Below are 24,632 nucleotides of genomic sequence, written 5' to 3'. Positions count from 1 at the left end.
CAGAACAATCACTATTAGCCAATCTGTCCCCATACATATCATGTTATCAGCAGCACATCTACAATCCTCACCTCTGCTGTGCCTCGCGCTGCTCCCGACTCCAGTCTCAGCACCTGCAGTCTGCCCGGCCACACAGCAGGTACGTGATGATATGATGTTATCGCGCACCTGCAGTGTCAGACGGGAATGATGGGAGAGGGAGCGTCATCTGACGCTCTCTCCTCCCCAATTGCTTTGATGTGTCGGCGCTGGTGGGGGGGGTGAGTTGGCGCTGGTGGCAGGTGACTGGCTGAGGGCCCCTGGCAGAGCAGGGGCCCTAGGCAGCTGCCTAGTCTGCCTGCCGCTAATGCCGGCCCTGCATATAATACCACCAGACAATATACACAACAGCTTCTCAAATATGCTTATAATACATCCACACAATACACTCGTACCACCGTCACACAATATACTCATAATACAGCCTCACACTGCATAAATAATACCGCAACACAATACATAATACCAACGTCAAAGAGAAATGAAATAGACGGCACTAGAGACAAACGGACTCTTTAGGGCTTGGATACATTGAAACTGATCTGCAGTGGTCACGAATTTTCTGGGTGTATGGTGCTCTGCACTGTTTAAAGCATATAGCTAAAAGTTCATCCGAGAGAAGAAAAGAAATATGCGGCACTCACCCTTCTTTTGCTGTACATTCGTGCTCTTTATTGGATGTGGCTACTACAGGTTACACACGTCCATGTTTGGACTTCAGGTTCACAGGAGGGTGCGGTGGTGGAGCGTGGACGACGTCCGTTTCGCACGGTATGTGCTTCAACGGGTCCAGGTGATCACCTGGGCATGTGGGGCAGCATGGTGGCTCAGTGGTTAGCACTGTACTGTATATAGGGCAGCACGGTGGCTCAGTGGTTATCACTGTACATAGGGAAGCATGGTGGCTCAGTGGTTAGCACTATACTATATATAGGGCAGCACGGTGGCTCAGTGGTTAGCACTGTATATAGGGCAGGACGGTGACTCGGGTCAGCACTGTACTGTGTATAGGGCATCACGGTGGCTCAGTGTCAGCACTGTACATAGGGCAGCACGGTGGCTCAGTGGTCAGCACTGTACACAGGGCAGCACGGTGGCTCAGTGGTCAGCACTGTACACAGGGCAGCACGGTGGCTCAGTGGTCAGCACTGTACTGTATATCTGGCAGCACGGTTGCTCAGTGGTTAGCAGTGTACTGTATATAGGGAATCTAGATTGTGAGATCCAATCGCTCGTCTTGTGAAATCATCTACTTGTCAGTTATTTCATCATCTGGAATTGCAGAAAAAGTTACAGAAGACTCGAGATGCAGAAAAAAGTTTATTCGTTTCTTTTTTACTGAAAATTTTGCAAAATCAAGAACACTTTAAGACTTATTAAAAGAAAAATGGAAACCGCGATTACAGAGAAAAGTGCGAACCGCAGGAAGATGGCGGCCGGCTGCAGAGCATCTGTGGATCAGGAATGTCAATCATTCTGCCTGCGGCGGATGTCAGGGCATGCTGGGTGTTGCAGTACAAGTCAGCAGGAAAGCCGCAGGCTGCAGAATCTCGGGGATCACGATCGTTACGGATTATTAGACATTTATAATATTATTCTGCGCCAACTAAATCGACACTACGTAAGTAAGAGGTGCAGCAGTTAATCGGTGTCTGCCTTCCGGGCGTCCTGCGGAGTTCCCCTGAGCCATGAGGATAAGGATCATCTGTATGTGACAATTCTACTGGCAATCGGGGAAGAGGCATGAGGGCGACTGAGGCTTTACAATGTAAACTGATTTTACTGGCAGTACTGCATATTACCACCAGATGGTGCAGTATACAGACTCCCTGCATTACCAGATGGCGATGTTGTTACAAAGGGATGATTTTCTATAAAGTCACTAGATGGCGCTATTTTACAGAATGACCCTTCCTTCGTACTACCACTAGATGGCGATACTATATAGGATTTCCCCGTACTACCACCAGATGGCAATGCTATACATATTAATTGTTCCTCATATTACCATGATTTTACTATACATAATGATGGTTCCGCATACATTCACTAGTTGGTGCGGTTATTATAGATAATTGTGGGTCCCGATATTACCACCAGATGACACTTTTATAAAAAATAATGATGCTTAATACTACCAACTGACAGCGCTATCATACATGATTAATCATACAACCACTAGATGGCGCTATTATAAAGAATGATGATTCTTCACATGACCATAATGTCGCTATTGTGCAAAATTATGGCTCTCCATACTACCACCATTTGGTGCTGTTATTATACAAGATGATTTTCCATACTGTCACCAGATGGCGCTGTTATTATACATAATATCCCGTACTGCCACCAGATGGTGCTATAGGAAAATTTTCCATATTACCACCAGATGGCGCTATTATACATTATTTTCCATACTACCACCAGATGGCGCTGTCATTGCACAGGATAATTTTCCATACTAACACCAGATGGCGCTATTATTATTATACATTATTTTCTATACTCCCATCTATTATATGAAATGTTTGTTTTCCTTTTATGACTAATCTACAACCTGTAATAAAATAAGCTGAGGCTGCACGGCAACTTTTCCGCGACATTGGTTGTGCAGACATTGATCTGTGCAGCTGCCACATTATGTCCTCATGAACATGAATGGGTGGCAATGTTCTGCAACCACGAGAAGGCCCACAGAGATGGAACCGTTTGGATGTTTTGTAACTTTCTGGTGGGTTCACTTCCACATAGAGCGATCTCTGCAGCCGTGTCGCGGCCAAAGTCGCCGTGCAGCCCCAGTATAGAGGCCATTGGAGATGCAGCATTGCCTGTTCCCCTCCCCCAGCCGTCCCCGGCATTCGGTAGAGTGTCAGCTCTTTGTATCAGGGCACTTGACACATTTTGTCACTAATAATTGTGGTTGGGGTTCTTGGCACCATATAAATCTGTAACATCAATTCCCCGATCACGGTGAGCGGCCACCAGCGTTGCGGTCACATAGATGTAACTTTGGGCCCCGGACACCTGGGAAGTTTCTGCTGGAAAACAACTGTAATTGGAGGATTTGGTGCAATGGCGGCTTTATGATGAGAAGGGCTGGCCGATTGTCGCAGCTCCTTGTACGTGACCCGATGGTCTGCAGATTTAAAGGGACAGTCACCCATAAAGAAGTCGAAGCAGCCAATGCAGCCTGGAGAAAATAGGAGCGCACAAACTTTTTGTTGTCTTCCCAGGGAAGCGGCGTTCTTGTGCATTTCAAATATTGAAATAGGAGACCCCCGAGAGCTTACGGAGTCCCTGCTCTGGTCCCATCTCCCCAGTGGAAGCGTCTCTGACCTCATTGTGGGGTACTGTCTCTTTAATGAAACCTTGTGCTAAGACACTAGAGCTCATTCGGTGTGTCTTCTGACAAATTAAAGGCACCTATCTTAAAGGGTAAATAGGGGGTGGTCCCATGGAGGAGAGGGGCTTGTACCAAATAATTTTGGACCATTATGGCGCCTGCAGCACCGTCGCCCCGACTGATGGCGCTGAGGGAACTGTAAGATGAACGTCCAACATTAATTCTTCCTTCTTCCAGGTTTTCATCGGTCGTCGTTGGCATCTGAGAGTGTTGGCACTGGCGGTCGTGGGACACGGGTGGGGGTGGGGCGGTCAGCGTATCAGTGCTGCATGGAGGGGAGGTAAGAGTTTAGGAATGAAGCATCTGAGACCCCTGAAAAGCTCAGAAAGTTCTGGTCCGGTGCGAAGAAAAAGCAGCTTCACGCGTTCTGCTGGGCCAAAGCCTCGGCTTCCTGCAGACGGAGAGAAAACGGCATGAGATCAAGATGTCAGGGGGCACCCAGCATATAGGACCAAGGAGCTGACCACTGTAGGTGCGGGGGTCTCACACGTGACCGCTGAGGGTTCAGGGATCTCATGTAACCGCTGTGGGTGCGGGGGTCTCACACGTGACCGCTGAGGGTTCAGGGATCTCATGTAACCGCTGTGGGTGCGGGGGTCTCACACGTGACCGCTGAGGGTTTAGGGATCTCATGTGACCGCTGTGGGTTCAGGATTCTCACACGTAACCGCTGTGGGTTCAGGATTCTCATACGTGACCGCTGTGGGTGCGGGGGATCTCATGTGACCGCTGTGGGTGCGGGGGATCTCACACGTAACCGCTGTGAGTTCGGGGATCTCACACGTAACCGCTGTGAGTTCGGGGATCTCACACGTAACCGCTGTGGGTTCGGGGATCTCACACGTAACCGCTGTGGGTTCGGGGATCTCACACGTAACCGCTGTGGGTTCGGGGATCTCACACGTAACCGCTGTGGGTTCGGGGATCTCACACGTAACCGCTGTGGGTTCGGGGATCTCACACGTAACCGCTGTGGGTTCGGGGATCTCACACGTAACCGCTGTGGGTTCGGGGATCTCACACGTGATCCCTGTGGGTACGGGATCTCACACGTGACCGCTGTGGGTTCGGGGATCTCACACGTAACCGCTGTGGGTTCGGGGATCTCACACGTGATCCCTGTGGGTACGGATCTCATACGTGACCGCTGAGGGTGCGGGGTCTCATACGTGATCTCTGTGGGTGCGGGGTCTCATACGTGATCCCTGTGGGTGCGGGATCTCATACGTGACCGCTGAGGGTGCGGGGTCTCATACGTGATCTCTGTGGGTGCGGGGTCTCATACGTGATCTCTGTGGGTGCGGGGTCTCATACGTGATCTCTGTGGGTGCGGGGTCTCATACGTGATCTCTGTGGGTGCGGGGTCTCATACGTGATCTCTGTGGGTGCGGGGTCTCATACGTGATCTCTGTGGGTGCGGGGTCTCATACGTGATCTCTGTGGGTGCGGGGTCTCATACGTGATCTCTGTGGGTGCGGGGTCTCATACGTGATCTCTGTGGGTGCGGGGTCTCATACGTGATCTCTGTGGGTGCGGGGTCTCATACGTGATCTCTGTGGGTGCGGGGTCTCATACGTGATCTCTGTGGGTGCGGGGTCTCATACGTGATCTCTGTGGGTGCGGGGTCTCATACGTAATCTCTGTGGGTGCGGGGTCTCATACGTGATCTCTGTGGGTGCGGGGTCTCATACGTGATCTCTGTGGGTGCGGGGTCTCATACGTGATCTCTGTGGGTGCGGGGGTCTCATACGTGATCTCTGTGGGTGCGGGGGTCTCACACGTGATCTCTGTGGGTGCGGGGGTCTCATACGTGATCTCTGTGGGTGCGGGGGTCTCACACGTGATCTCTGTGGGTGCGGGGGTCTCACACGTGATCTCTGTGGGTGCGGGGGTCTCACACGTGATCTCTGTGGGTGCGGGGGTCTCACGTGATCTCTGTGGGTGCGGGGGTCTCATACTTAATTACCCCCCTCCCCTATGAGTGAGTGACTGGGGCGGCTCCGGATGTTATGGAGTTAAATTTCCTATAAGGAAGAGACTACAGAAATACTTGGCCTTGACCGTGGATCAGTGGGGGAGGGGGGGGGGGAATTCAGCAATCACCTGCCCTTCCCCTTCCACGTGATCGCCGCCGTTACCTTTGATCCCGGTGGGGGCGTCAGGCCCAGGAACGTGTACAGCTCATTATCCTCTCTGGCATTGAAAAAAGCTTCGTAATCCTGCGGGCGAGAAATGCGACAAGTGAACGGCGCCGACGGATCCAGAGACGTTCAGTAAATCTGCATCAAAAAGCTCTGAACTTTCTAATTGACTTTATGTTCTACTTTCTTATGATTTTTAAGATCTCTGTTTGCTGTCAGATAGCGGAGTCTTCTCGGTTTCGCCCACAGTCTGTACAGACCGAATACATTTACAGCTGAGGGTTTGAATCAATGTATCAGTGTAGAGAATCCAGGAGCCCAGGGCTGCAGATGGTGGAAGTGGGGACGAGGCCCCAGGGACGGCACCGCGACGCCTCCCGGACACAGAGCTTGGTCCAGGGCAACAACGGAGAGGAATCTTTGCCCGGGTGAAAATCCAGCAATAACGGCGTCAGCACAAATGTCTCCTTTTTCCTATCTGAAAACTTCAGAGCTGGTTGTTTGTTACATTGTATCAGTGTAAACAATCATCCGTGGCCTGAAAACTCCAGCAGCACAAATCTCTTCTGTTCTGGTACTTTGTTACAATGTATCAGGTAACGTTGGCGGTCAGTTTGCCTCACAGAAGATGCTGTCAACTAGATACAACTGTTACAAACACTCAGCTGTGAAAAGTATTAGATCTCTTGGCGTTTTGATTCTTTGACAACAAGCAGAGATTTAGAAAACATTCAGGTATTAAAACCGAAAGTCTTAGGCTACTTTCACACTAGCGTCGGGAACAACCCGTCGCTGTGCGTCGGGCCGACGTTCCCGACGCTAGCGTGGTCTCCGCCGCACAATGGGGGCAGCGGATGCATTTTTCCCACGCATCCGCTGCCCCATTGTGAGGTGCGGGGAAGTGCGGGGAGGTGGGGGCGGAGTTCCGGCCGCGCATGCGCGGTCGGAAAAAGCGGACCGTCGGGAGCAAAAAACATTACATGTAACGTTTTTTTCTCCCGACGGTCCGCTACCACACGCCCAAGCGTCGCAAAACGGACGCAACGTTTGGCAATGCGTCGCAAATGCGTCGCTAATGTTAGTCTATGACGAAAAAACGTATCCAGCAAGAACTTTTGCTGGATGCGTATTTTCGGCAAAACGACGCATTTGCGACGTATTGCAGTTAACGCTAGTGTGAAAGTAGCCTAAAAAGTTACAAAACTTTTCATTATATATAAAGATGAAGCTTCGGTTAAAGTTAAAAGCCCCCGGCAGTGACGGCTAGAGTGTGCCAGACTATTGGAAGTCAGGGTCCGAGATCTCCCCCATCGCTGTGGGCACGAGGTCTGGCGGTCAGTGTGTGGACTCGGGGCGTTGGCACGGTCCTGGCAGCGGCCGAACTGTCCCGGGCGCGGCGCTCTGGTGACAGGTATAAGAATGTAAGATTTATCTGATCGCAGGGGGAATAATAACATTACACAGAGCAGGGCAGTCGGGGTTAATCCGGGGATCCCACCGAACCAGCAGGAACGCGAGAACCATCAGACCCAGAGTGGAAACCTCTATACTGTGGATCCGATAGTCCGGCACACAGTATCTCGTCTTATTTTTCAAGATTTCTGCTTGCTGTCTGAATTAAAACAATCGTTTCCCAATCTAATTAGTCTTGCAGCTGAGGGTTTGCTACAATGTATCCAGTCTAAACTGATACATTGTAACAACCCATCAGCTGTATTCCACCTGCCTGTGCTGCTGATATAGATCTGCAGATTGGGGCACCATGTTCTGTGCTCGGAGGGTGCTGGCTCCAGGGAGGGGGATCACTACATGTGCGCAGAGGTCTTACCCCCAGGTACCGGTCCTCATTGAAGATCTGAGGGGGCAGGGGGATGCCGCTCTCGGGTTTGCAGTTCTCCGGGACGTTCGCCCTCATCCATTTCCGGTTTTCCTCGTTGGCTGCGATGTCCTTCTCCTCGTACTCAATCTTCATGGCGTCGAGGAGGCCGAGTACCGTCTGCTGCTGCTTCTTAATCTGAGAGCAAAAACCAGAGATAAAGAGGAATGAGGTGCAAAGAAGGGGACGACGTGGAACGGAGGCGTGAGGGGGGCCGGAATACAGAAGCACTACTAGTACTGGGCGAGCAACGGCCCCTCCATTGTTGTGCCGGCCAGACCCCTCCATTGTTGTGTCGGCTGGATGCCGGGCCCCTCTGTTGTGTCGGCTGGGCACCTCCGTTGTTGTGTTGGCCCCATTACACACATTATTAACCCAAAGCCCCCCAAGAATGTCCCAGCATACATTATATGTCACGGAGAGGGGGTGGTCACAGGATGGACCCGACCACTGCAAAATGTTCAGTTTGTCTGATTTTCCTCTTTATAGGTATATTTTTGAGTAAAATGTAAATTGTTCTTTTATTCTATAAACTACTGACATGTCTCCGACGTTCCAAGCATTATATTTTGTATTTATTTTCTGAAAATGAGAAATGGTCAAAATAACATAAAAAATGCATTGCTTGCAGACCTCAAATAATGCAAAATAAAACAAAACAAGTTCATAATCATTTAGAAACAACAATACTAATGTTTTAACTCAGGAAGAGTTCAGGAATCAATATTTTGTGGAATAACCATGATTTTTATTCACAGCTTTCCACCAGTCTTTCACACTGCTCCTGGGTGACCTTATGCCACTCCTGGTACAATAATGTCAGCAGTTCTTCTTTGTGTGATGGCTTGTGACTATCCATCTTCCTCTTGATTACATTCCAGAGGTTTTCTATGGGGTTCAGGTCTGGAGATTGGGCGGCCATGACAGGGATGTGATGTGATGGTCCTTCATCCACACCTTGATTGGCCTAGCTGTGTGGCATGGCGCATTGTCCTGCTGGAAAAAAACAGTCCTCAGAGTTGGGGAACATTGCCTGTTACGAACTGTTCTTGCCGTGCACTTCACCCCAGCTGCCATTCCTTTTGTAGGTCACTTGATGTCATCCAGCGGTTGCTGACTGACATTCAAATATCAGTGACTGCCATCCCGGTCAGTGGAGAGTCATTTTCGCCCTCTGCCGGTCTGTAGCTTTGTTGTCCCCAATGTCTGCTGCTTGACCTTGTTGTAATGGACTGAGGTCTTAGAAATGTTAAGGATGGAGGCAACATGACGCTCACTGTGTCCCTCTGCTAATAAAGCCAGAACTGCGCCCTTCTTTTCCTCACCCAAGACTTTTCTTTTCATCTCCTCTGGCTTAGTTCCAAGTTATTTTTTTCATTCCTATTACTTTTGGGCTATTCCTAGCACTTGTTTTATCATCCAGCTTGTCCTATTGCAGGAGGATTGTGAACACAAAAGCAGGGTTATTTATACTTTCCTTTGTTAAATAAGATTTGGTTCAGGTGATCACTAATCAGAAGCACATTACATAGAATGAGGTGTACTCTCGTTGGAATTTCACTGACACTGGAATGGAATGGCTGTCAGACATGGAGAGAAGCGGATTTTTATAAAACTGTGCAGTGGTCTCCTCATTTTTGCCAGAGCTGTAATTTGTGCAGTTATGCTGAAAAAAAAACCTCCCTGAGACGGCGAGTCCTTGTACCCGGCGCACGTCCCTTACACGGACAGGATTCCCCTCCTCCTCCTTCCTCACAATGACTGAGGCTCAAGGCGCACAACCTCCTAATAAGGAGACACAACAGAGAGGAGGAGGAGGACTGTGCAGTGTATCTACAGCAGGAGTGGTACTGTGCAGTGTATATATACAGGACAGGAGGAGTGGAACTGTGCAGTGTATATATACAGGACAGGAGGAGTGATACTGTGCAGTGTATATATACAGGAGGAGTGGTTCTGTGCAGTGTATATATACAGGACAGGAGGAGTGGTACTGTGCAGTGTATATATACAGGACAGGAGAAGTGGTACTGTGCAGTGTATATATACAGGACAGGAGTGGTACTGTGCAGTGTATATATACAGGACAGGAGAAGTGGTACTGTGCAGTGTATATATACAGGACAGGAGGAGTGGAACTGTGCAGTGTATATATACAGGACAGGAGGAGTGATACTGTGCAGTGTATATATACAGGAGAGGAGTGGTACTGTGTAGTGTATATATACAGGACAGGAGGAGTGGTACTGTGCAGTGTATATATACAGGACAGGAGGAGTGGTACTGTGCAGTGTATATATACAGGACAGGAGGAGTGGTTCTGTGCAGTGTATATATACACAGGACAGGAGGAGTGGTACTGTGCAGTGTATATATACACAGGACAGGAGGAGTGGTACTGTGCAGTGTATATATACACAGGACAGGAGGAGTGGTACTGTGCAGTGTATATATACAGGACAGGAGGAGTGGTACTGTGCAGTGTATCTACAGCAGGAGTGGTACTGTGCAGTGTATATATACAGGACAGGACGAGGAGGACTGTGCAGTGTATATATACAGGAGAGGAGGAGTGGTACTGTGCAGTGTATATTTACACAGGAGGAGGAGTGGCACTGTGCAGTGTATATATACAGGACAGGAGGAGTGGTACTGTACAGTGTATATATACAGGAGGAGTGGTTCTGTGCAGTGTATATATACAGGACAGGAGGAGTGGCACTGTGCAGTGTATATATACAGGACAGGAGGAGTGGTACTGTACAGTGTATATATACAGGAGGAGTGGTACTGTGCAGTGTGTATATATACAGGAGGAGTGGTACTGTGCAGTGTATATATACAGAACAGGAGGAGTGGTACTGTACAATGTGATATATATATTGCACAGAATAATGTAGATAACGTGCAGTGTATATATACAGAATAATACAGATACTGTGCCATGGATATAGACAGTACACTGAATAATACAGATACTGTCCAGGGTATATAGACAGTACACAGAATAATGTAGATACCATGCAGTATATATACATAATAATACAGATACTGTGCAGTGTATACATACAGCACAGTGAATAATACAGATACTGTGCAGTGTATACATAAAGCACACTGAATAATACAGGTACTGTGCAGTGTATACATACAGCACACTGAATAATACAGATACTGTGCCGTGTATACATACAGCACACTGAATAATACAGATACTGTGCCGTGTATACATACAGCACACTGAATAATACAGATACTGTGCCGTGTATACATACAGCACACTGAATAATACAGATACTGTGCAGTGTATACATACAGCACACTGAATAATACAGGTACTGTGCAGTGTATACATACAGCACACTGAATAATACAGATACTGTGCAGTGTATACATACAGCACACTGAATAATACAGATACTGTGCCGTGTATACATACAGCACACTGAATAATACAGATACTGTGCCGTGTATACATACAGCACACTGAATAATACAGATACTGTGCCGTGTATACATACAGCACACTGAATAATACAGATACTGTGCCGTGTATACATACAGCACACTGAATAATGTAGATACCATGCAGTATATATACAGAATAATACAAATACTGTCCAGTGTATACAGTACAGACCAAAAGTTTGGACACACCTTCTCATTTAAAGATTTTTCTGTATTTTCATGACTATGAAAATTGTACATTCACACTGAAGGCATCAAAACTATGAATAACACATGTGGAATTATATACTTAACAAAAAAAAGTGTGAAACAACTGAAACTATGTCTTATATTCTAGGTTCCTAAAAGTAGCCACCTTTTGCTTTGATGACTGCTTTGCACACTCTTGGCATTCTCTTGATGAGCTTCAAGAGGTAGTCACCGGAAATGGTCTTCCAACAATCTTGAAGGAGTTCCCAGAGATGCTTAGCACTTGTTAGCCCTTTTGCCTTCACTCTGCGGTCCAGCTCACCCCAAACCATCTCGATTGGGTTCAGGTCTGGTGACTGTGGAGGCCAGGTCATCTGGCGTAGCACCCCATCACACTCCTTCTTGGTCAAATAGCCCTTACACAGCCTGGAGGTGTGTTTGGGGTCATTGTCCTGTTGAAAAATAAATGATGGTCGAACTAAACGCAAACCGGATGGAATAGCATGCCGCTGTAAGATGCTGTGGTAGCCATGCTGGTTCAGTATGCCTTCAATTTTGAATAAATCCCCAACAGTGTCACCAGCAAAGCACCCCCACACCATCACACCTCCTCCTCCATGCTTCACGGTGGGAACCAGGCATGTAGAGTCCATCCGTTCACCTTATCTGCGTCTCACAAAGACACGGTGGTTGGAACCAAAGATCTCAAATTTAGACTCATCAGACCAAAGCACAGATATCCACTGGTCTAATGTCCATTCCTTGTGTTCTTTAGCCCAAACAAGTCTCTTCTGCTTGTTGCCTGTCCTTAGCAGTGGTTTCCTAGCAGCTATTTTACCATGAAGGTCTGCTGCACAAAGTCTTCTCTTAACAGTTGTTGTAGAGATGTGTCTGCTGCTAGAACTCTGTGTGGCATTGACCTGGTCTCTACTCTGAGCTGCTGTTAACCTGCGATATCTGAGGCTGGTGACTCGGATAAACTTATCCTCAGAAGCAGAGGTGACTCTTGGTCTTCCTTTCCTGGGGCGGTCCTCATGTGAGCCAGTTTCTTTGTAGCGCTTGATGGTTTTTGCAACTGCACTTGGGGACACTTTCAAAGTTTTCCCAATTTTTCGGACTGACTGACCTTCATTTCTTAAAGTAATGATGGCCACTCATTTTTCTTTACTTAGCTGCTTTTTTCTTGCCATAATACAAATTCTAAGTCTATTCAGTAGGACTATCCGCTGTGTATCCACCAGACTTCTGCTCAACACAACTGATGGTCCCAACCCCATTTATAAGGCAAGAAATCCCACTTATTAAACCTGACAGGGCACACCTGTGAAGTGAAAACCATTCCCAGTGACTACCTCTAGAAGCTCATCAAGAGAATGCCAAGAGTGTGCAAAGCAGTCAAAAAAGCAAAAGGTGGCTACTTTGAAGAACCTAGAATATAAGACTATTTCAGGTATTTCACACTTTTTTGTTAAGTATATAATTTCACGTGTTAATTCATAGTTTTGATGCCTTCAGTGTGACTTTCATAGTCATGCAAATACAGAAAAATCTTAAAATGAGAAGATGTGTCCAAACTTTTGGTCTGTACTGTACATACAGTACACAGAATAATGAAGATACCATGCAGTATATATACAGACTAATACAGATACGGCTCTGTGTATACATACAGTACAGTGAATAATACAGATACTGTGCCGTGCACCTTTATACAGGGAAGTTGTACTGCGCTGTGTCCACAATGCCGTAATGGTTTCCTTCTCTCTATGGAGATCTGCGCTCGTTAATTTGCATTATTAATAAGAGATGAGTTTTTGCTGGCAGACAGTGTCAGGCGCGTCATGAATCTGCAGGTTGGTGACTCAGCTGCCACAATCTGTGTGGAGCCGCCACGAACGCTGCGCAGACACTCCCTCATACGTGTAGACGGAGTCACGTGGGCCATGTACAGACTCATCCTGGGCGCACAGCACCAGGGTGTCACCCAGGAGCCTCTGTAGGATAAGGGTGGTGAAATTAGTCTTTTTCCTAGGTGAAAGTTTAGCTGCAACATTTGTGAATGTTAAGAACAATAGTGGTAAAATGGCAGAAAACAGGGAACAATAGCTGTAAATATACAGATATTACTCATTAGTAAAATAATAATTTCCTGAAATATAAAAGAAATTGACCGGAAGTTTGGACCCCGCTGCTGACACCTCGTTCTATCAACATAAACCTCAGATGACATCACAGGTCACAGCAGGTGACGTCATTCTTCATAATGATCACATGACCAGGTTTATCTACTACAATAATTAGGATGGGAGCTCCTCCGTCCTGTGAGAATCCCACATAAGGAGGGCGCCTGTGATTCAGACACCTGGAAAAGCTGGGTGACCACTGATGAAAAACTTCGACAAGCATCCAGGGTCACGGAGCGGCGCTGGAAGAAAACACGCCTGCCAGACGACTTCACTGCTTTCAAACAAGCTACATTTGACTTCAAATTAGCCCTCACCTCTGCTAAACAGACCTATTTCACTAACCTTGTATCTTCACTATCCTACAACCCAAAACAACTATTCAGCACATTTACCTCCCTCCTCCGCCCACCACTGCCACCTCCAACCCCCCTCATCTCTTCCAAGGACTTTGCCACCTACTTCAAAAACAAGATCGACCAAACAAGGCAAACCTTTACTTGTCCACCACCCCAAACATTCCATATACCAGACCTCTGCCATTCCCTAATAACCTCCCTCTCCAACATCACTGAAGGAGAGCTTACTCGCCTCTTTTCCAAATCACACCTCACCACCTGTGCAGTTGACCCCATCCCCTCCCACCTGCTCCCCAACCTCACTAACACGCTCATTCCAGCCCTAACCCATCTCTTCAACCTATCGCTCTCTTCTGGGACCTTCCCCTCTGCCTTCAAACATGCCACCATGACACCCATCCTCAAAAAACTAACCTTGACCCAACTGCTATGCCCAGCTATCGCCCCATATCACTGCTCCCGTTTGCTTCAAAACTCCTTGAGCAGCATGTCCATGGTCAACTTTCCTCCCACCTCTCATCTAACTCTCTCCTTGACAACCTCCAATCTGGCTTCCGCCCCCACCACTCCACCGAAACTGCCCTGACAAAAATTACCAATGACTTAGTCACAGCCAAAGCTAACAGACAGTTCTCCATCCTCCTCCTTCTTGACCTGTCCTCTGCTTTCCACACAGTCGATCACTGCCTACTGCTACAGATTCTTTCTTCCCTTGGCATCAAAGACCTCGCCCTGTCCTGGATTGCCTCATACCTTTCCGACCGCACATTTGGCGTTTCCCACTCCCACACTACCTCCTCATCCCACCCTCTCTGTTGGAGTCCCTCAAGGCTCTGTCCTAGGGCCCCTACTTTTTTCCATCTATACCCTTGGCCTAGGACAACTCAAAGTCCCATGGCTTCCAGTACCACCTGTATGCAGACGACACTCAGATCTACCTCTCTGGCCCAGATGTCACCTCCCTGCTGTCCAGAATCCCGAAGTGTCTGTCAGCCATATCCTCCTTCTTCACCTCTCGCTTCCTAAGGGCTCATTTCCACTTGCAAGAGAAAAAACGGTCCGTAATCTGGACCGAAAAAACGGATGTAGAGTATGCGATTGTCATGCGAGTGTTATGCGAGTGCAATGCGATTTTTAATCGCACCATCCGTTTTACATCCGTATGACATCCATATGTAATCCGTTTTTTTTCTCTGCAACTATTTTTATACAGTCATTTACAGGGCCATTTACAGTGTTCTAGGCCACAGAATGGTAATGTATCCGTAAAAAACGGACGGAATACGGATGGTCCGTATTCCATGCGGTTTTTTTCTCGCACCCATTGACTTGCATTGGCGAGTCTCGTCCGAGACTCGCAGCATGCTGCGATTTTTTTCTCAGTCCGAGTTCGGCTGAGGAAAAAAAAAAAAAAAAAAAAAAAAAAATCGCAAATGAAAAGACACCTATTGAATAACATTGGTCCGAGTGCAATCCGATTTTTTATCGGATTGCACTCGTCCGTTTTCCTCGCAAGTGGAAATGAGCCCTAAAACTCAATGTAGACAAAACCGAACTCATCATCTTTCCCCCATCTCACGTATCCCCCCTACCTGACCTATCTATTATGGTACACGGCATCACTCCCTCTCCCGCACCTGAAATCCGCTGCCTCGGGGTAACTCTCGACTCTGCCCTGTCCTTCAAACCTCACGTCCAAACTCTAGCCACCTCCTGTCGCCTCCAACTCAAAAATATTGCCAGAATCTGTCCCTTCCTCAGCCCACAATCTACCAAAACTCTTGTACATGCCCTCATCATCTCCCGCCTCGACTACTGCAACACCCTCCTCTGTGGCCTCCCAGCTAACTCTCTTGCACCACTCCAGTCTGTCCTCAACTCTGCTGCCCGGCTAATCCACCTCTCTCCTCGCTACTCCCCTGCTTCTCCCCTCTGCAAATCCCTCCACTGGCTCCCAATTCCCCAACGAATCCAGTTCAAACTACTAACACTGATCTACAAAGCCATCCACAACCTGTCCCCTCCCTATACTTCTGAACTAATCTCCCAATATCTTCCCTCACGTAATCTTCGATCCTCCCAAGACCTCCTACTCTCCTCCACACTTATTCGTTCCTCACACAACCGCCTCCAAGATTTCTCCCGAATATCCCCCATCCTCTGGAATTCCATGCCTCAACACGTCCGACTATCCACCACCCTCGGCTCCTTCAGATGGAACCTGAAAACCCATCTCTTCAAGAAAGCCTACAGCCTGCAATAACCATTCTGCCGCCTCGCCATCGCCAGAGCCGCCGCCGCCGCCTCTCCATCGCCTCACCACCGCCACCTCGCCCCTACCTTCTGTCTCTTCCCCACTATCCCATAGAATGTAAGTCCGCAAGGATAGGGTCCTCTCCCCTCTGTACCAGTCTGTCACTGTAAACGATATCTATAACTCTGTATGTAACCCCTTTCTCATGTACAGCACCATGGAATTAATGGTGCTATATAAATAATAATAATAATAATAATAATAATGTGAGAGCGGAAATTGCAGCCATAATATTTTCTTCCCAGGAGCAGATAGAAATAAGACATGGCTGAATCCAGTAACTAACACAACCTGACAGAAGACTGACTGGTGCAGGCTGACAACTGACAACCTGCGGCTCCACATGGAACAGTACAGCAGTGCCCCATCCCCTCCTACAGGACATCCTTACTCTCTGACCTCTTCCTTCCATCATTATTTTGTTACCCTCAGACATGAATGTAATATTTGGGATTTTTTTTTTCAGTCTATCCTGCTACACTGTAACAAATCCTCAGCTGTTAGAAGTTTCAGGTCAGGACAGATTTTCACAAGTATGCTGTAAAGAATGACTATTCCCTCATCGCTCACCCACTCCCTCCCTGTTATTTCCCCCGCTCCTGGGCACAGTTTGTCATACTCCTCAGTCTCATTCCTTCCATATATGTTCTGCTCCTCAGTCTGAAGCTGCAGGAATGTATCTCCAGAGAAGAAAGAAGCTGCAGCCACCAAGAAGCAAAGTTCTGTTCTTGTGAAGGCCAAACTGAGCAAAATCAGGGCTCAGACGACTGCACTTAAAGGGGTAAAACACAATGGTCCCATTCATCAAGAGCGGCATTAACGATGAGATGTGCTGCGTACACCTCGATGAATCCGGAGCACCGGACAAGTCATGTGCGCCTCCTCACAAATCCTACTCCAGTCCCTACTGGAGTAAGATTTGTGTTGTAACAAATGCCATCACTCCTCAAGAATTTGGCATAAAAGTTTTAATGAATCGGCCCCGATATGTGTATTGTAACGTTCCAATGTACAGGGGCGGTCACAGATAAAAAGACCTAAAAAGATTTCCCAAGTCTGTAATATTGATGAGACTCCGTCAGTGAGCTCGCTCTGACCGGGAGTTTGTAATTCTTATTTGTCTATTTCTAAGTAATAGCCAAACTGTGCAAAATTTGTAATGAAACCCAACTGCAAATGTGATAATTGCAAGGATTTAAGTATATATAAAAAAAAACAATAAATAAAAAAAATGTGGACAACCCTATTTAGCCGGCTATATACATAATAGATCTCTCCTGACTTCCCCATACACATGAACAATCAACTCAGAAGAGCAAAAAGGAGAAACTGCTTCCCAGGTAGTGAGGTCCATGGCTATTAGATGGTCATTAGTGGATACATTTTATTTACATTATCGCCTTTTATTAGTAAATAGAATATTAGTTCCTGAAAAGTAAATTGTAAATCAAGATTTCCTCCTGATCCAGTTTAGAAAACTGATGGTAACCAGGAGGGGAGGTCGTTGATGGGAGGCAGATTCATTTTATTTTTACTAGAGTTTCCCTTTAAGTGCGTCTTGTGACAGCAGCGCGTCCTCCGTCACATCCTCCCAGTAACCAGCTCCTCGGCCTCAGGCGACGAAGTTTGAGCAGATTGAAAGGTTGCACAACTTTTAAACCGACTTTGAGTTTCCAAGTCCAACCATTTTCAAGACCTCTGCTTTCCATCACAGAATGAAAACATTTGTTTACATCCAGAGGCTGAGAACCTGTTCTGACCTAATAAGGGCCCCTTCACACTGGTCGATTCTGCTACGATTACGACGCATTTGCGTCATATTCGACATCGCAGTACGAGCTCGTAGCCAGCGGTCACACTCTACGATGTTAACGCTTTTTCTGACGTAGTTGCGATGTGAACGTCACGCGTCGCAATCGTACGCTACCCTTCACACCGCCATAGTCCTACGACTCCGAGCGTGACGTATTACCAGCATGGGCGTGCTAAAACGTCACGCCCAATCAGGAGACAGGTATGCGGAAGCCCAACCCACGTAGTCGCATTACGAGCTCGTATGACCGCCGTCACATACTACGATTTCGACCGCCACAGCGAGACATTTACGACGAAAGAAAGTTCTGCTCTTTCTTTCACATCGTAAGTCTCAGAGCTGAGGGTTTGTAACAAATGTATCCAACCTAAACAAGAAGCGCATAGTTCTTTCTGCAATCATAGAATCTTACAATGTATCATTTTAAGTAAAGCTACAGTCTGTAGTTCTGGGTATTTACAGTGCCTTGCGAAAGTATTCGGTTTTTGAATTTCCACAAAAATTTAAAATAACCAATAAATTTCGTTCAACTTCACAATTGTGCTCAACTTGTTGTTGATTCTTTACCAAAAATTTACATTTGGTATCTTTATGTTTGAAGCATGATATGTGGGAAAAGGTTGAAACGTTCCAGGGAGCCGAATACTTTCGCCAGGCACTGTACCTCTCAGAGGATTCCTCAGACTGGATACAATTGTAACAAACTCTCAGCTGTGAGAACTATTACAACTGTACATATTTTCAGCCTCCAGATGTCAAGAGAGTTTCTTTTCACTCCCAGAAAACAGATGTTAAAATGGTAAGAAATCAGAACATCGAGTTTGTTACAAAGTTTCAGAACTTCAGCATCTCTGGTGCTTTGGTCCCTGGGACATGTGATTCTACAGCTCTTCTGACAACTCTGCGGTGTGGTTGTTCCATCTGCGCACGCGCGGAATCCCGCGGCCATTTTCCTGAAGCCCCTGGCAGCAGAGCGCTCCATCTGCGCAGGCGCGGCCACAGGAAAGATGGCCGCGCCCACCGGTAAACGGCTGAATAGCGAAGACCGCGCCGCTATTCATCTCCTGGGCAGTGGATTCATCTGCTGGACATGCGCACACCACTACGCCACCAACGTAATGATGAGCAGGATCCTGGGGGACAAACAGCGCTGTGACCACGCCCATCCGACCTGACCAGCTTGAGTGACAGGTCAAAACGGACACTTCACTAAGGTATTTCGGCAGCCTAACGGGGGTGTAAAGGCACCAAAGAGGCACTAATGTAAAGCCCAGCTCTGCCCCTATTTCACACTATTTTTATCTAATCTTTAAAAAACGGGGTGATAGGTTCCCTTTAACTCTGCTGCCCAGCTAATCTCTCTCTCCTCGCTACACTCCTGCTTCCCCTCTTTGCAAATCCCTTCAATGGCTCCCAATTTCCCAGCGTATCCAGTTTAAACTACTAAGGGTATGTGTCCACGTTCAGGATTGCATCAGGATTTGGTCAGGCTTTTTCATCAGTATTTGTAGCCAAAACCAGGAGTGGGTGATAAATGCAGAAGTGGAGCATATGTTTCTGTTATACTTTTCCTCTAATTGTTCCAGTCCTGGTTTTGGCTTACAAAAACTGATGGAAAATCCTGACCAAATCCTGATGCAATCCTGAACGTGGACACATACCCTTACACTGATCTACAAAGCCATTCATAACCTTTCTCCTCTGTATATTTCTGAACTAATCTCCCGATATTTTCCCTCACATAACCTCCGGTCCTCCCAAGACCTCCTTCTCTCCTCCACACTTATTCGCTCCTCACCCGATCGCCTCCAAGACTTCTCCCGAATATCCCCCATCCTCTGGAATTCTGTGCCCCAACACGTCCGGTTTTCCACCACATTTGGATCCTTCAAACGGAACCTGAAAACCCATCTCTTCAAAGAAGCCTACAGCCTGTAATGACCACACGGCCACCTCAACACCATCGGAGCTACTGCAACCCCCGACCTACTGTCTCCTTCCCCATAATCCTGTAGAATGTAAGCCCGCAAGGGCAGGGTCCTCTCCCCTCTGTATCAGTCTGTCATTGTTAGTCATGTTTACTGCAAGAGATATCTGTATTTTGATGTAACCCCTTCTCATGTACAACACCATGGAATCAATGGTGCTATAGAAATAAAATAATAATAATAATAATAATACTGTTCCCTGTTATCAGCCATTTTGGCAGACTGACTGTAGATTTCAGTAATGTGATGACTGACAGGAAGTGTAAAAACCTCCCTGACGTCTCCATTTAAACACACATTTGTAGAGACATTTACATCATTTGTTGCTGGCTGCAGCCCCTGCAATGTTATATTCTGGGGGTTGGATGGGGAGTGGTCCCTTTAAAGACACCCGTGGTCTACCGTCTGCGGTATAACAGGAGCTTCCCCTTCCAGGCCTCTGCGCTCCTCTCTGCCCCTCCACCTCCTTTCACACTTGGGTTTTGCACCCCTCAGACTCCATTCACCCTATTGTGCCCCCAGCGCCCCCCCCCCCCCCCCCTACATGTAGACTGTGAGCTCCCAGGTCCAGAGCTCCGGATAGTCCGGATGCAGCTTCTTGGCAGATGTGAAAACTGATACCCAGCGGCGCACAGAGGGCGACTGTCAGGGGTCTGTAATTCTTGGCAGATGTTAGGGGTCCGACTCAATACATTCTGTTTCTGGGAACGCTGGGTGACAACAAATATGGCCAGCATCATTTCTGGTACAGAGCAATGACCCAGCTTTCCCAGAAGCAGATACCATGCTCGGCGGAGAATACTGATAATTGTGGGCTCATTATAGCTCACCCCGGCTGCCAGTATAATCTGCACATTGGGGTGATAGGACAATGGCGGTCGGTCACGTCTCTGGAGTCATGGATGATTAGGGCTACGTTCACATTTGCGTTGTTGGGCGCAGCGTCGCCGATGCAACGCAAAACGCATACACAACGCAGCGTTTTTTGACGCATACGTTCAACGTTTACATGAATTTTGGCAGCAGAAAAACTGCATCATGTAGCGTCGGCTGCGCCCGGACTGTTGCGCCCAAATGAGGCATGCGTCAGACGCTAGACAACGCATACCGGCGCATGTTCATGCGCCCCCCATGTTAAAGATAGGGGCGCATGACGCATGCATCGGCGACGCTGCGCCCAACAACGCAAATGTGAACGTAGCCTAACAGGGCGAGGCGGGCGCAGATGACATCGCCCGAACTTTATAGGGCTCAGCGGCGCTTTACTGCTCCATAATAAAACTCATTAACACAGAATCAGGAGGTTTTATGACTTCCCAGATTATTCACTAAAGAAGGTCAGAGCTTACCCAAACCCGACACTGCGGACAGTACAGGGGCCACGCTGGTCACAGGGGCCCCTCACAAGACAAGTCTGTGGCCCCTAAGTATTCTTACAAGTGGGAGGTCAGAAGGGCACAGGCTCCTGTGGTCCATAGTCAGCACGTCCCACCCCTGTCAATATGCCTGGTGGTCCAATTTCCCGCCATTTCAAGATCTCTGCTTGTTGTCAGTGAATCCATGCTTGTATCCAGAGCCTGACAAACCTCGCACAGCTGAGGGATTGTCAGAGCGGTATCCAGTCTAGATCCTCTGAAATGTAAACATCCCCCAGACTGTTACAATGCATCCGTGCAGGAAAAAGGTCACAAACTGCCAGGCCAAGAAAGAATTATCCTGCTTACTAGACTAATACACTGCGACAAACCCTCAGCTCAGTGAGGAAGACCAGGACAGGACGGGTTCTCAACCCTTGAATGTCACCATTCACCGGAAACAACCAGAAGTGCAAACGTCAGAACGTTGCAAAACCCCAAAAACTATAAAATGTAAAAGAAAGAGTTAATGACTCACCATCCGCAGCTGGAAGCCTGAAATGTCTGCTCTATTCTACACAAAGCCTGGCTGACATTCTGCAACCGACCCACAGCAGCGAAAATCCCCTCCCCCGGCCGCAGCCACAGAGACCCCCTGTTATTCCAGACTGTACATATCTACAGAGTGGGGTCCCCCCTTATACCAGACTGTACACATCTACAGAGCGGGGTCCCCCCTTATACCAGACTGTACACATCTACAGAGCGGGGTCCCCCCTTATACCAGACTGTACACATCTACAGAGCGGGGTCCCCCCTTATACCAGACTGTACACATCTACAGAGCGGGGTCCCTCCTTATACCAGACTGTACACATCTACAGAGCAGGGTCCCCCCCTTATACCAGACTGTACATATCTACAGAGCAGGGTCCGCCCTTATACCAGACTGTACATATCTACAGAGCGGGGTCCCCCCCTTATACCAGACTGTACATATCTACAGAGCGGGGTCCCCCCTTATACCAGACTGTACATATCTACAGAGCAGGGTCCGCCCTTATACCAGACTGTACATATCTACAGAGCGGGGTCCCCCCCTTATACCAGACTGTACATATCTACAGAGCGGGGTCCCCCCTTATACCAGACTGTACATATCTACAGAGCGGGGTCCCCCCTTATACCAGACTGTACATATCTACAGAGCGAGGTCCCCCCTTATACCAGACTGTACATATCTACAGAGCGGGGTCCCCCCCTTATACCAGACTGTACATATCTACAGAGCGGGGTCCCCCCCTTATACCAGACTGTACATATCTACAGAGCAGGGTCCCCCCTTATACCAGACTGTACATATCTACAGAGCAGGGTCCCCCCTAATACCAGACTGTACATATCTACAGAGCACGGTCCCCCCTTATACAAGACTGTACATATCTACAGAGCACGGTCCCCCCTTATACAAGACTGTACATATCTACAGAGCAGGGCCCCCCTTACATCAGACTGTACATATCTACAGAGCGGAGCCCCCCTTACACCAGAATGTACACATCTACAGAGCGGAGCCCCCCTTACACCAGACGGTACATATCTACAGAGCAGGGTCCCCCCTTATACCAGACTGTACATATCTACAGAGCAGGGTCCCCCCTAATACCAGACTGTACATATCTACAGAGCACGGTCCCCCCTTATACAAGACTGTACATATCTACAGAGCAGGGCCCCCCTTATATCAGACTGTACATATCTACAGAGCGGAGCCCCCCTTACACCAGAATGTACATATCTACAGAGCGGAGCCCCCCTTACACCAGACGGTACATATCTACAGAGCGGAGCCCCCCTTACACCAGACTGTACATATCTACAGAGCAGGGTCCCCCCTTATACCAGACTGTACATATCTACAGAGCGGAGCCCCCCTTACACCAGACTGTACATATCTACAGAGCGGAGCCCCCCCTTACACCAGACTGTACATATCTACAGAGCAGGGTCCCCCCTTACACCAGACTGTACATATCTACAGAGCAAGGCCCCCCTTATATCAGACTGTACATATCTACAGAGCGGAGCCCCCCTTACACCAGAACGTACATATCTACAGAGCGGAGCCCCCCTTACACCAGACGGTACATATCTACAGAGCGGAGCCCCCCTTACACCAGACTGTACATATCTACAGAGCGGAGCCCCCCTTATACCAGACTGTACATATCTACAGAGCGGTGCCCCCCTTATACCAGAATGTACATATCTACAGAGCGGAGCCCCCCTTATACCAGACTGTACATATCTACAGAGCAGGGTCCCCCCTTATACCAGACTGTACATATCTACAGAGTGGAGCCCCCCTTACACAGACTGTACATATCTACGGAGCAGGGTCCCCCCTTATACCAGACTGTACATATCTACAGAGGAGGGTCCCCCCTAATACCAGACTGTACATATCTACAGAGCGGAGCCCCCCTTACACCAGACTGTACATATCTACAGAGCGGAGCCCCCCTTACACCAGACTGTACATATCTACAGAGCGGAGCCCCCCTTATACCAGACTGTACATATCCACAGAGCGGTGCAGTATTAGGACCCTCTGCCCCTTTATGTGTCTGTGACAGAAGGTGACTCGGAGAGGGATGTGGCCCCTTGTATCTTGGGCCCCTGAGTGACTGCACGGGTTGCACCAACAATCAGACCTACCCGACCCCCTAATATCAGACTGTACATATCCACAAAGCAGCCCCCAATAATGTGCAGAGCGGAGTCTCCTCCAGACCCTCAATTTCTTACCGACACAGATCCAGAAGAACTTGCGATGTAAACCTTGATGACCATCTTGGATGCTCTGCGGGCTCTGTGCGGTGTGATGCTCTGTGGCTCTGCTGCTCTGTGGCTCTGCTGCTCTGCTCTGTGGCTCTGCTGCTCTGCTCTGTGCTCTGCGGCTGTGCTGTGTGGCTCTGCTCTGCACACTGGGAGGTTCTGCACTTTTTTCTTCACTCAGCTTTATTCCTCTGCTTCTCTGCACACTCTGCTTCACTCTGGGAAATTTCCGGGAAGATTTTCTTTACTCGTCGCTAACCCCTGAGTGCCCGGGAGGTCGGGTGTGATGGCGTTAACCCCTTCAGGGCACACCTCCTCTGTGCTGGCCCCTCCCCGGACTCTCCCCCCTTCGTATCTGACAATACGGATGTAACGCGCCTCGTTTGTTCTGTATTGTGGGTTTTTCCTTTTTTCCTTGATGAAATACAATTGATAAAAATCCGCACATGAAACACACGGGGACGTCAGCCCCTGACCTCTGCCACATCTCTGCTCGCTGTCAGGGTACAGGATCACTTCTGATCACAGGAGACCTAACCCTGCTGACAGGTGACCGGTAACTCAGTCCCCCGGAGGTGCAGACCCCTCCTGTCCTACACATCCCACAGCTGAGGGTTTGTTACCAGCGTCGGACTGGAGTACCTTGGGCCCTCCAGAGAAAATCAT

The 24,632-nt window shown here is 48.2% G+C and overlaps 1 protein-coding gene across 2 annotated transcripts; it reads right to left on the bottom strand.

Moving 5' to 3' along the window:
* Nucleotides 1-1,346: 1,346 nt before the first annotated feature.
* On the bottom strand, nt 1,347-24,290 carry SH3BGRL (SH3 domain binding glutamate rich protein like). Of its 2 annotated transcripts, XM_077286454.1 has the most exons (5): nt 24,039-24,203; nt 23,937-24,005; nt 7,412-7,597; nt 5,581-5,661; nt 1,347-3,833 (listed from the first exon to the last, which is right to left on the bottom strand). In XM_077286454.1, the coding sequence occupies exons 2-5, from the start codon at nt 23,979-23,981 to the stop codon at nt 3,801-3,803; spliced, it is 345 nt and encodes a 114-aa protein (XP_077142569.1). In that variant the 5' UTR covers nt 23,982-24,005; nt 24,039-24,203; the 3' UTR covers nt 1,347-3,800. The 2 variants fall into 2 exon arrangements, with proteins under 2 accessions (XP_077142569.1, XP_077142568.1); XM_077286453.1 differs by having other exon boundaries at nt 23,937-24,290.
* Nucleotides 24,291-24,632: the final 342 nt, after the last annotated feature.

Source organism: Ranitomeya variabilis, chromosome 2 (genome assembly GCF_051348905.1).
Source record: "Ranitomeya variabilis isolate aRanVar5 chromosome 2, aRanVar5.hap1, whole genome shotgun sequence".
Lineage (NCBI taxonomy): Eukaryota > Metazoa > Chordata > Amphibia > Anura > Dendrobatidae > Ranitomeya > Ranitomeya variabilis.
Note: the sequence above shows the minus strand (reverse complement) of the source record. Positions and strands in the feature narration are given on the sequence as shown.

Excerpts from the sequence above, each read along its gene's own strand:
- SH3BGRL (XM_077286453.1), bottom strand. The coding sequence starts at position 23,981 with ATGGTCATCAAGGTTTACATCGCAAGTTCTTCTGGATCTGTGTCG. Across the intron at positions 7,598-23,936 it reads GTTCTTCTGGATCTGTGTCG|ATTAAGAAGCAGCAGCAGAC; the intron begins GTAAGAAATTGA and ends TTTTGCTCTCAG. Across the intron at positions 3,834-5,580 it reads CGCCCCCACCGGGATCAAAG|GAAGCCGAGGCTTTGGCCCA; the intron begins GTAACGGCGGCG and ends CTCCGTCTGCAG.